Source organism: Octopus sinensis, linkage group LG20 (assembly GCF_006345805.1).
Source record: "Octopus sinensis linkage group LG20, ASM634580v1, whole genome shotgun sequence".
Taxonomy (NCBI): Eukaryota; Metazoa; Mollusca; class Cephalopoda; order Octopoda; family Octopodidae; genus Octopus; species Octopus sinensis.
Genome location: NC_043016.1, coordinates 12,648,322 through 12,661,804, shown reverse-complemented (window position 1 = coordinate 12,661,804; position 13,483 = coordinate 12,648,322). Strand labels below are relative to the sequence as shown.

The following is a 13,483-nucleotide window of genomic DNA, read 5'->3' as shown; positions in this document are numbered from 1 at the left end:
AATCTTTTTTACTAAGTTTTTCGTAAGATTTTAATACTTTTTCTTTGTTTTGTCACAAACTTCCCTGTGTAGCAATTTTTTTTTTCTTTTCGAGAAGTTATCTGTATTTTTTTTTTACAAGAAATCCTTACAATTATTTTTGCTAAAAAGAAAAGTTGTAATATATATGTGTGTGTGTGTGTATCAATTATGCATTACAATGCATAAAAAAAATAATACAATTCAGGATAATAAAATGAGTATTTTTTTATTCAATTTAATTGGCAAAAAATAGTTTGCCAGCTTTGTTTATTGTTTTTCAAATTCTTTTTTATTTTTATTTTAAATTTTAAGAGACACAATCAACTTTACACTCTATTTTGCAAAATTGTTTTCTCTTCGATTTAAAAGCATTATTTTGCATTTTATTCATAGTGTATCACACAATATCTTTTTCTGCTATAATCCACTGATCAATACCATAAAACTGGCCCATCACACATATATATTTTAATTATAGTTGACTGACTATCTAACGAATGGGGAAAAAAAAAAAAAAAAAAAAAAAAGAAAAGAAAAAAAAAAGAAAAAGGTCAGCCAGAAATTCAAAAAAGGAAATGAGACGAAAAAAAAAATCATCTAGATCCGGAAACTTTCCCGTTTTCCATCTACATGCCTCAATCGAAGATAAACATCAGTGCCAATTCCTTGTAATGTTTCCAGGGTCAGTTGTCCACCAAGATATTCTGAGTAAGCTTTTGAGCAGGGCAATCCAAATCCATATCTGTAAAAGAATGTACATAGTATAACATGCCTTGTTTATTTAAAATGAATATTTTTTGAAGATTTGAATCAGCTGTCCAAGATAAAAGCTGTTGAACATGTCTGATTCAAATTATGTGCAATGTACAAGTATCAATTTTTGGCAAGTATTACCAGACTGCTGATTGCAACAAGTTACCATACCCAAAGACACAACGAAACATTATGTTAGCAACATAATATAAATACCGAATCATTTATTAAAAATCTATTAACCCTTTCGTTACCGTATTTATTTTGAGATGCTCTGAGTTTCTTTCAATCGTTTTAAATATAACAAAGAATTTAGTAAAATAACTTAAGTTATCATCAAGCTAGTGTTAGGAACATAACTTGTGACTAATGTTTAGTGGAAAATTTTAATTCAAAACTTATGAAAACAAAACATTTGTACTACAGAGCCGGTTTCAGCCGGGTTGGTAACGAAAGGGTTAAGGTAACTATTTAGCAATTTCTGTCCAATAACTTAACTACACGACTGGACTGATATCATCATTATCAATATCATAATTTAACATCCATTTTCTATGCTGGCATAGGTTGGACAATTTGACAGAAAATGGTAAGCTGGAGAGCTGCACACCAGACTCTAATTGTCTGTTTTGGCTTGATTTCTACAACTGGATTTCCTTCCTAATGCCAACCATTTTACAGTGTACTGGGTGCTTTTTACATGGCACCAGCACTAGTGCTTTTTACTCAGTTCTAAACTACTTTCAGTAAGAGCCTATAAGCCAATTTCTTCAAAATATTTTGAGGTAATTCTCCCTCTCTCTATTTCTTAATCTTTTAGTAAAGAGGGAAAGCAGCAACCAAGATGTGTAACATGGCCTTCAAGACTGGTGGAAGAAGTGAATAGAAGGTATCCTCAAACCGGAAGCTCAACCTGGATGCTTGCAATAGAATAAGTTCAGTTAAAGGCACTTAAGGTATCAGGAGATGGTGTTTAACAAAACTAAGGGTTAAGTCTACACCTGAGTAGGCCATAGCAAGATTTGAACTCAGAATGCAAAAAAGCCAGAACAAATACAACAAAACATCAAGCTTGGCAATCTTTCAGTTCTACCAATCCATTGACTTGCTGTTGGTACACTTTTACCAAAAACAGACAAAAGACGACAAAGGTGACTACTATTAAGCTCTCCATCCAGCACGATAACTATCAATTTGACGCCTATATTGGAAGTAAATTAGAATTTCTCAGATTGCAAATAAAAATATTCACAGCAATGTCATTGTCACATACAGAAAATTCAATATTATAAACTCAAATAATGTTTAAACATGTTAATAGTTTAAATCTATTAAGTATATAAACATGCTTTTAGTACACATAAAATTTCATTTTAAAAATGTTTTAAATACCAGCACAGATAAACACTGTAAATAAGTCAGAACTGCATCATCAAGCAAGTTTGCAGAAATACTTCTAGTCCAGCAGTGGACTGACTTCAGCAAGAGACTATCTCATAAGTTTACAGGCTGTAATATGTTATATAAAAAAAAAAGATTTATTATTACTACTTTGCTATAGTCAATCATACTGTTTACAGTTGAGCAAGTTGCCAGCCTGCTGCTTTCTACATCCTATCATTTTCTATAATAAATATATAATAAATATAACATGCACTCACCCATGCATTGAACCTGGAGCAGGACCAGTGTAATCTGACTGAGTTATAGTACCAAATAAACCACCATCAACTCGGTCATCTGTTATATTGCCACTGGTTGTAAAACTGTATTCAAACACTTTCTTGACAATGGAATGAAGAATGCCACCTCCCCTATCAGAGACTCTGAAAATTGAAAAGCAACAATTAGAAGGAAACAACTAAAAGATGATGGGATAGTGTGATATACGTTGAAGAAAGAAAGAAAGAAAGAAAGAAAGAAAGTATGCATTTAAGTCACTAACCTGATAACAAAATCTACATCATTATTAGAAATGGTCACGACAATGTCAGGGAGATGATTCAAATTATCTAAGTGACTTTCCACAGTTGCTCTATAAAAATAAACATATAAAAGATTATATAACTACAATGATTTCTGTTTTTTAATCTAAATTGCCACAAGGCCAGAAATATATAGTAAAGAAGTGTAGTCAGTTAAATCAACCAGAGAAAAAAAACCTAGTACTTAATTTATCAATAAGAAACAAAAAAGATTCAAATACAGAGATATGAAAAAGTATGTCATAGAATTTTTGTTGAATAATGGAAGCGACAAATTGCTAAGCCCAAACCCTGCTGTAGAAGACTGACACAAGTAATTTAAGTCATTATCATTATAATACTAATGGTATTTGATTATATTCAGTCTTTGGTAAGATCAATGCTGCTCTGTACTGACAGAGAAACAAACACCACCATGGAAAGTGCTGAAACAACAAAGACCTGTCACTGACAGCTGATGCAGGGATGTCCTGCACTGCAAGTTGCATGTAAAATATAATAACTGATACAGTAAGAAAGACAACTAAACTTATTAACCCTTTCGTTACTGTATTTATTTTGAGATGCTCTGTGTTTCTTTCAATTATTTTAAATATAACAAAGAATCTAGTAAAATAACTTAATTATCATTCAGCTAGTGTTAGGAACATAAATTGCAACTAAGGTTTGGTGGAAGATTTTAATTCAAAACTTATGAAAACAAGACATTAATACTACAGAGCCAGAGCCGGTTTTGTGTGGGTTGGTATCAAAAGGGTTAAGCATGTGAATTGATTGGATTTGTCTCTATCAGTGTAAATGTATCAGCAAGACAAGATAGAGTTAGCTAACTTGAATAAGTAACTCTTTTATTCTGGGTAGTCTGGTCTGAATTATAATTAAACTAAAATGTCTTAACAAGTAAAGTTTGGAGTATGATTACCTACCTTTCATTTTTTAAAAAAAATACTCCTCTATTTAATTACAGCAAATTGGCTAAATATAAAAAAACAAAAACAACAACAACCATAGCAGCAATGACACTAACCACATAATTATACAGAAATCATGAGTTGCAAGAACATCTCAATAACTAGCTGAAAGAATAATTCAAAAGAAAACATGAGATGTAATAAACCACTGAGAAATGATATACAGGTTTACAAGATGAAATGATGAGGTATGATCGAGAGGGGGGGGGGGGCTAGATAAGCTGGTACAAAATTTGTAAATCAGTCCAACCCTATACAACAGGGAAAAACGGGACATGAGATAAATACACAGAAAAATGACCAAAACAAAACCTTACCTCATGGAATTCTTCAGAATTTCACCTAAAATGTAATCAAGCGGAGGTGCTATATATGGAAATGTTACATTCAGATGGCCATTCAAACGGACATTGGGAGCTGCTCCATATTTAGCTTCGCAAACACTCCTAAAATGTACAAAAATAAAGACTAATTTTAAAAGAAACTGGAAAGAAATCACCTGAAAAAAATAAAACAAACAAACAAAAACTACTGAAAGAAATCTATCAAAGAAACAAAACAAGAACAAACAAACAAATGTTAAAAACTATGAGATAAGATTAATATGCCTGAGGGGGAAAAATTGTTAGTAGGCTAATAGACAAAGATGAAGGGAACAACAAATGAAATATGCAGAAAAATTTAATTTGCCCCAACCACCAGAAAAAAAACAACAAAAAAAAAACAAAAGTTAAATCAGTACTTCAATAAACAAATTATTATTATTATTATCATTAATAATGATAATTTTTATTATAATTATCATTAACAATGATAATTGTTATTATTATTATTATTGATAATAATAATGATAATAATAATAATTGAAAGCTGGAAAGAAATCTATGCAACATGACATAAAATTAAGATTGTAATAGTTGGAAGTGAGCAAGATGTGGGGGAAAATGTCACTAATACTGTACTTGTTTGGCAACAGATTTGATGTGAGATCATGTGCTCTAAACGAAACACCATCACCATAAAAAACAAAGCCATTATCAAAGCCTTTTGGCCTTTATCTACCACTTGGCTGTTCTTGTTATTCCACTGTAACACATCGGATACAAAGGAATACATTTTCCACTGACCAAGGTTATAGATTTAAAGACAAGAAAAGACTGACACAAAGTACTTTTACAAAATAAAATAAAGTGGATATAGCAATGTGTGTGTGTGTGTGTTTGTTTTTAAAATGGCTATCACAGCTTTACTTATTTCTTTATTGCCCACAAGGGGCTAAACATAGAGGAGACAAACAAGGACAGACAAAGGGATTAAGTCGATTACGTCGACCCCAGTGCATAACTGGTACTTATTTAATCGACCCCGAAAGGATGAAAGGCTAAGTCGACCTCGGTGGAATTTGAACTCAGAATGTAGCGGCAGGCAAAATACCGCTAAGCTTTTCTACAAATATTATTACTTTACTTATGTAAACAACACAAATTCACTTGATGGCAAACTCAGATACCAAGTAGACCCTGCACACACACACACACACACACACACACACACAATCATTTAAACCTGAATTAACTTCAGTTGTTTCTTTTCACCCTGGTTTAACTAACTTATTGCAATTTGAATGGGTTTGAGTTTGTTGGAAGAATGGTGACAAATGCATTTATTAAACCATACTCTCACACAAATTGCAGATAAATCAATCACACACACTTTACAAAAATAAGCATGAAGAAACTGTGATCAAAGCATTTTCTCAGATACCTCTGAGATACGCTGTGACTGCGAAGACCCAACAAATGAAGTGAGTTCATGGCTCGCAGGATGGCCTGCTGTGCTAACCTTGGATCGTAGGGTGACCTGCTGTGCTTGAGGAGACCTACTGAGTCAAGTACATCAAAATCAAATGGAAATTGAAGTTGTGATACCCGTGCCGGTGGCACTTAAAAAGCAACATCCAAACATGGCCGATATCAACGCTGCCTGACTGGCATCCGTGTCGGTGACACATAAAAAGCACCAACTGATCGTAGCCGTTTGCCAGCCTCCTCTGGCCCCTGTGTTGGTGGTACATAAAAAACACCCACTACACTCATGGAGTGATTGGCATTAGGAAGGGCATCCAGCTGTAGAAACACTGCCAGATCAGACTGGAGCCTGGCGCATCCTCCTGGCTTCCCAGACCCTAGTCAAACCATCCAACCCATGCTAGCATGGAAAACGGATGTTAAACAATGATGAAGTAACTTATGATATAAACTTTGCTGTATGTATTGAGCACGTTTTGCACATCTTTTCATATCACACTCAAAACACACACACAATAAATATATATATATCATCATCATCATCATCGTTTAACGTCCGTTCTCCATGCTAGCATGGGTTGGATGGTTCGACTGGGGTTCTGGGAAGCCAGAAGGCTGCACCAGGCTCCAGTCTAATCTGGCAATGTTTCTACAGCTGGATGCCCTTCCTAACGCCAACCACTCCGTGAGTGTAGTGGGTGCTTTTTACGTGCCACCTGCACAGGTGCCAGGCGAGGCTGGCAACGGCCACGGTCGGATTGGTGTATTTTATGTGCCACCGGCACGGAAGCCAGTCGAGGCGGTGCTGGCATCGGCCACGAGTCGGATAGTGCTTTTTCGTACCACCAGACCAGGGATCCTGGCTGGTTCAATTCGATTTCGAAATATATATATATATATATATATATATATATATATATATAATATATATATATATATATATATATATATATGTGTGGTGTGTGTGTGTGTGTGTGAAAGCATATGGCATAGTGGTTAAGGTGTTGCAATCATAATTGCGAGATCATGGGTTCAATTCCCAGACCTAGCGTTGCATTCTTGAGCAAAGCACTCCATTTCACGTTGCTCTGTGATCATTTAGTCATCTGACACCTGTTGCACCTGTACAGGTAATGTCGATTTGATGGAGGGAGTGAGCTTATGTCAACACAAACATTTGATCACTATAAACAAATCACCTGTGTGGTTGTTCAGCAAGAAATTGTTGAACCCTCATATGTTGTCTAACAACGTGAGAGTCCATCACCCATCATCATATATATATATATATATAATGATAATAATATTAGGGAATATGATTCCAAACTTACAGGAAAAAATTTAATTTAGTAATACTAAATCAAATTTCACAATATATTATATATGTCTATATATATTTAGTTTTAGGTAAATGTTTTATCGTATCTTTAATTTTTTTCTATATGGTATGATTAAGTATATCATAGTTGAATTGCTTCATGGTGGTTCTTCTCTAATTTATATATATATGTGTGTGTGTGTGTGTGTGTGTGTGTGTGGTGTGTGTGTGTGTTATATATATATATATATTATATATATATATATATATATATATATATATAGAGAGAGAGAGAGAGAGAGAGATGATTTGAGTGAAATTTTGTTTAATCAAAGTCTTGAACATTCCAGCAAGATATCAGTTTAACTCTTAAGCATTCACATTTTTCTGTCAAATGTGATGCTTATTTATTCACATTGTTTTGAATTAATCATGCTTTATCTTGTAGCTATGAGATTTCAATGATATTGTCAGGTAAGTGTGAGAGGCTAGATCAGGTCAGTTACAACATGCAAAAGTGGAATATTTGGACTGGATATGCTAAAGGGTTAAGAAGAAAAAAAAAAAATATTCACTGTATCTCTCATTGCATGCATACACCAAATGATAAGGATCAGCACAAGAAGAAATGAAGTAGATGTTTAGCCCCCAAACTAAACACATAAAACAGGACACCATTCTTATTACAACATAACATTTCCAAAGATGTGCTGCCCATTTCTAGCATCATAAAATTCAGTGTCCTGCCAGTAGACACAATGAAATGCTTCTTCAAATATGGACCAAGAATAAGAAGCTGATGTAGCAGACATGAGCAATCAGAGAATTTATCCACTTAGCATTAAATCTTCACATAGTGTGCCTTTCAGTTTTACATTCCTGTCACATACACACAAGAGAGAAAAAGAATACATACATATCTTTATATATAAAAGTGAAGTTGTGTGTCTGTCTCCTACGATTTAGATTCCTAACTACTCCCACATTTTGCGGTGCAGTTTAACCAAAACCGGGTATCTTATAGTCGTGATTCATATCAAGCCCTTCTGGGTATTAGCGCGCGTCTACGATGACTCTACGATTAAAAAAAAAAATTTACCATAATTTTTTTCCCATTTTTAATGCATTTTTTTGCTATTATATATTGTTAAATCTCAGAACGTAAAAAGCTACAGTAACACCCCCACTTTGTGGTTAACCATATTGAGATGGCTATTATACTTTACATTTCTAAAAATGCTTATATAGTTATTTCTCTTACAAACCCGAGCAACGCCAGGCGATACTGCTAGTTTATAATAAAGTGTTTTCATCTCTCCTAGAATTTTCAAATTAGGGAGAGGGGAAAAATCTTAAGTATATGACAATAATAAGCTATCAGTAAAAAAACAATATACAGCAATAGAAGAATAAGCTGACTTGGCTATTCAACTGTCGTATCATTTAGTGCTCCGTATTCAGAGATGATATTTTTAAAGCTTATTTTCTGTCATTATAATTACAAGTCTATTAATTATCATCATCTTTCTTTTAAAGGTGATAATTTGGCAGAATTCATGAAATCCAATACAATCTGTTGCATGGTCGAGTCGTTGGCAACTTAAACCAACACTCCTACTAGGCAAGCCTGATGAGGAAGGTTGCTAGAAACCCAACAAAACTAAAAGTAAAACCTGTCAAAAAACAGATGAACCTAGTGCAGGCTCGACGACAATCTAGCAATAGCATGGACCTTCAGAAATTCCAGGTTGGTGTCCAGCATGCTAGAATACCAATGGGAGTGAGGTACCCCATAGTTCTAGGACCCACTTCAAACCCAGACTACATCTGCTCTGAAATTGGCAGTAAATTGGTCAGCAAATCCCCCAGAGATGGCTGACACATGGCAGCAAGATGAGCTGCTATGGATCACACTATTCCAAAGTTTGTAGACATGTGACCACAATGTAAACTTGTATTCACACTGAAACTCTGATCATGAACTACAAGACATATTGTTGGTCAGAGTCAGCTCAATGCAACTCAGGTGAATGCCGCCACACATATAAGAATTGACAGAATCCTTAAAACATCAGAAAGATGCCTTGTATTCATTAAAATACTTATCGACAACATTCAATATAATGAGTTCTTTTTTTCTTTAATTCTTTCTTTATACTTGTACATTATGATGATGATGATTATATAATCCATAAGCTTAATGTCAGTAGCCCTCCCCTAGTTTATGAAAAAAAAACACAAAAATCCTTGTATAGAATTGTGCACTTAACAGTTCCAGCAACACAGTCTTTGACTGTGTACATGCTCATATCTGAGATAGGAAGCTTCACACTAGGGAGAGGGAGCACTGCATGAACGACAGTGCCGGGTGAAAGGTAGTGTTTCTTTTTGACTGTGTGTGTGTTGTGCTTAAAATGTGTTTATATTCTTGAATGGGATAAAGTGTAGAATTAAATTATTATCCTGATTCCAGCTTCAGTGTTGCTGCTAGGATTTGAAAAATAGGGAACATTCCCTCACCCCTTATTTTATGATCTAGGGGTGATTTTTGAAAAACAAGGGGGTATTCGTGGCGGTGTTCAGTGAACAAATTAAACACACTACCTGGCAGTGGCTAAAACGTGAACTGATCAAGTTTATATATAAATTTTCTTTTTATATGTTTCTTTCCTTTGACACAATATAAAAACTACGGCTAAAAATTTTCTGAAGCAGCACCCCCACTAATTTTATCTATGAGCTGCCACTGCAATCAAGTAACTGCCCCTTCGAATGGTTTGACCTTGTGTCCACATTAAAAATTATTACTATCCAGATTAAAGAATCAGTTCTTGAAATAGAGCAAAAAGATTTTTTAAAAGGCAAACCTAAGTAAGTCGAGACAAGATAAATTGATATAATAATAAATCCTAAAATGCTAACGTTATCAGCAAATTTTGCTTTTTTTTCCAGTTACATGGATTGAATTTCATTACAGAATATTCTCTTATCAGCTACCCTAATATTTCACAAGTATTATAAATCTTAGCTCAGAACACAAATCTCCTTCAACCTACTTCAGCTTGTTTGTTCGTATTCACATTACACATTCAGTAAGATCAATACACAGTTAGGAAAAAAAACAAAAACAAATCCTTTTTAAAATTTCTCTTATATTCCTTAAGGTTATAAGCTTAACCGACCAGTTTGACTTCAAATAAAACTTCTCAGTTTTACTTGTGTTTTAGACAGTAAAGTTGTAGGTCAAGGATACTGTTGTATGATAGTCTTCTTATATACTGGCACTCTGTCAGTTATGACAACGAGGGTTCCAGTTGAGCTGATCAACAGAACAACCTGCTTGTGAAATTAACATGAAAGTGGCTGAGCACTCCATAGACACGTATACTCTCAACGTAGTTCTCAGGGAGATTGTGCGACACTGAATTACAGGTGGAAATCATTTTTGCCTGCTGAATGGACTTCACTAATAATGGGTAGTGCAGGTGTTAACTCTTTTGTAACCAGGTTTCCAAATAAAAACACTGCCTGTGTTTAGTTTAATTTGAGAAAAATAATAAAAAATTTAGATGACTTTAGACAAGTAGTTTTCTTTCTATTTAGCTTGTTTTTAGAACACTATTTAGCAGGTCCTTGCATAACATCATGATGGATGATTTTATTTTCAATATTTCAATATAAAAAAAAAGAGAAGATTTGTATGAAAAAAATTTAAAAAAAAGACAGTTTCATGTCCCGAGAAATGACACTTTCAGTAATGTAATTGGAAAAGCAGGTTGTTCTGTTGATCAGGTGAACTGGAACCCTCGTTGTCATAACTGACAGAGTGCCAGTATTACTTTCTTTTTACTCTTTTACTTGTTTGTCATTTGACTGTGGCCATGCTGGAGCACCGCCTTTAGTCGAGCAAATCGACCCCAGGACTTATTCTTTGTAAGCCCAGTACTTATTCTATCGGTCTCTTTTGCTGAACCGCTAAGTGACAGGGACGTAAACACACCAGCATCAGTTGTCAAGCAATGCTAGGGGGACAAACACACATACACACATATATATACATATATACGACAGGCTTCTTTCAGTTTCCGTCTACCAAATCCACTCACAAGGCATTGGTCGGCCCGGGGCTATAGCAGAAGACACTTGCCCAAGATGAACCCGGAACCATGTGGTTGGTTAGCAAGCTACTTACCACACAGCCACTCCTATCCTTGACCTACAACATTACTGTCTAAAACACAAATAAAACTGAATTAAATGCTCTGTCTAAAGCTTAAAGATAGACAGATATAGAATTTCATAACATTAAATCTGACAAGATGTATAATATTATTTACCTAATGTTTTTACATCAAAAGCTTTCAGAAATACATACATGTGTGTGTGTGTAAACTTCAACAGACCATAAATGGAAGATAATCAAAGGTAATGTTTTGCAGCATGCACCTATATTTAACCTTCTCATTTCACTTTCTGACAACAGGACAGGCATGGCAGATTTATATTTGATACAGGGAATGAAAAAGGTACACAGTGCCAGTGGATCTAGCTACCAACTACTACAACTCAGTGATCACCAGTTTCTTGTACATGGCCAAAGTCCTTTTCTGTTCAGGTTGAGAAAGAGATGTAAGTCTCTGGCATGGAAGTATCATCATCACTTTCTAGGTGCTGTCCCTTTTTACTCTGTCAAATGTAATCCTTATTTCTTCACATTGTTTTTGAATTAATCATGCATTATCTAGTGGCTGAGAGATTTCAATGATGTAATTATTTTTTAGAATGACATTGTAGGGTAGGTATGAGAGGTCAGATATGATTGATTTGAAAATGCAAGAACTAAAATATTCAGGCCTCATATGGGAGGTTAAATCTCTAGCGTTCAGATTACTGTCAATTTATTTACATTGTTTTGAATCAATCCTATATCATCTGGTAGCTTCAAATTTTTAATGATGTGATTGTATATATTTAGAATTAGATTGTAGGGTAGGTATGAGAGGCTACAACTGGTCACTTTGAACATAGAACAGACAGAATATTTTGGTTGGATATAGGCAGTTTAAATGCCTGTTCATTCTCTACTTGGCACCAAAATGTCTCATAATATTTTGATATTATGATAAATAAATATATAAACCTTATATTTCTTTATGAACATAATGCACAGTTGTTAAATTTCATTAATCATATAGTATTTTTTTTTTCAAACCACCAGCGTGCTAATTAAATGGTCTTCACAGAAAGTAGTGTCAAAGAACTCAATCCAAACAGTTAAATTACTAATAAGTTATAACTACTACAAACACCAAACACAGCTTGGGAAAAACTGAAAACCTTATCAGAAATTCATCGTTGTACACACATCAATATATATATATATATATTATATATATATATATATATATATATATAACAAAGTGGAGTTGTGGGGTACTGCACAAGTGGAATTATATATGAAAGAAGGTTTGAAAATGCAATTTAAAAGATGCTTATTTACTTTACCGGTTTCACTCTTTGGAAAAAGATTGTCAAAAGTAACATATAGAAGTTTGGTTGCGTTAATCATTGGTTGTTGCCATGTCCCTGTCACCAAAGACTGTATATATGTAATGTAGCAATTTGCAACAACCAATAATTAACGCAACCAAACTTCTACATGTTACTTTTGACAATCTTTTTCCAAAGAGTGAAACCGGTAAAGTAAATAAACATCTTTTAAATTGCATTTTCAAACCTTCTTTCGTATATATATATATATATATATATTATATATATATATATATATATATATATATATATATATATATAATTCACACTTGTACAAAAGGACAAAAGGTTTAGAAATGCATGCTCATGCAAAACCAATTTCAGTTGATTTCTGAAATATCAGCAAATGCATGTTATGAAGAGCTGCTACCTAAACTTATTACAATTGATTTTATTTTCTTGTTTTTAATAAAATATATTTACTCCAACCAGCTGCTCGACAAATCTTATGCACATTTTCGCTTAAGCGTCAGTTAAATGGGAGACACAATGATCAATATCTTTCAGATGATCAATATGCAATTGCTGAATAAGATTTTAAAAAAGTTATAAAATACATCAATAGTAATTAAAATATTTTCATGTGTACTTTTCATGTTTAGTACAGATAAAAGTGGATGGCAACTTTCCAGCATGGCCATTGTTCACCTGGTTTGATGGACCCCAAGAAGATAGTAAACAAGTGGTCTTGAAAATTTATTCAACCAAAAAAAAAAAAAAATACTGGATAATCATATAAAATATTTTTATACGAACAGTTGTGGCTAAAAGCTTGGAACATTAAAAAAAAAAAAATTCAAATTGTTATGCCCAAGTACAATTTGATTCAAATATACACAACACAGGTATGATTACCTAATAACTGATCCAATGGTTCAATTAAAGGATATTGAACCATGCGATCAGTTATTGGGTAAGAATATCTCTATGTTCTATATATTTGAATTGAATTGTACATGGGCATAATTAAAATTTTTTTTATTTTGCAAACTTTTGGCAACACCTGTATAAATATATATATAGGTGTGTGTGTATGTATCATTATCATATATATATATATATATATATATACACATA

At 33.7% G+C, this 13,483-nt stretch overlaps 1 protein-coding gene across 2 annotated transcripts in view; it reads right to left on the bottom strand.

The window, feature by feature from the left end:
• Window positions 1-294: 294 nt before the first annotated feature.
• The window catches only part of LOC115222452 (3-methyl-2-oxobutanoate dehydrogenase [lipoamide] kinase, mitochondrial), a 67,606-nt gene continuing 54,417 nt past the window's right edge, over window positions 295-13,483 (bottom strand). Inside the window, exons 8-12 of one of the 2 annotated variants that reach the window (XR_005003245.1) lie at window positions 4,048-4,176; window positions 2,720-2,809; window positions 2,436-2,600; window positions 556-763; window positions 295-523 (exon numbers count right to left, since the gene is read on the bottom strand). Coding sequence is in view for 1 of the 2 variants with exons in the window: in XM_029792645.2 (XP_029648505.1) it covers window positions 619-763; window positions 2,436-2,600; window positions 2,720-2,809; window positions 4,048-4,176 (529 nt within the window). In the remaining variant the exon portion in view is untranslated. Of the gene's footprint in view, window positions 764-2,435; window positions 2,601-2,719; window positions 2,810-4,047; window positions 4,177-13,483 lie in introns of both variants that reach the window. The other variant, XM_029792645.2, reaches the window with a different exon arrangement.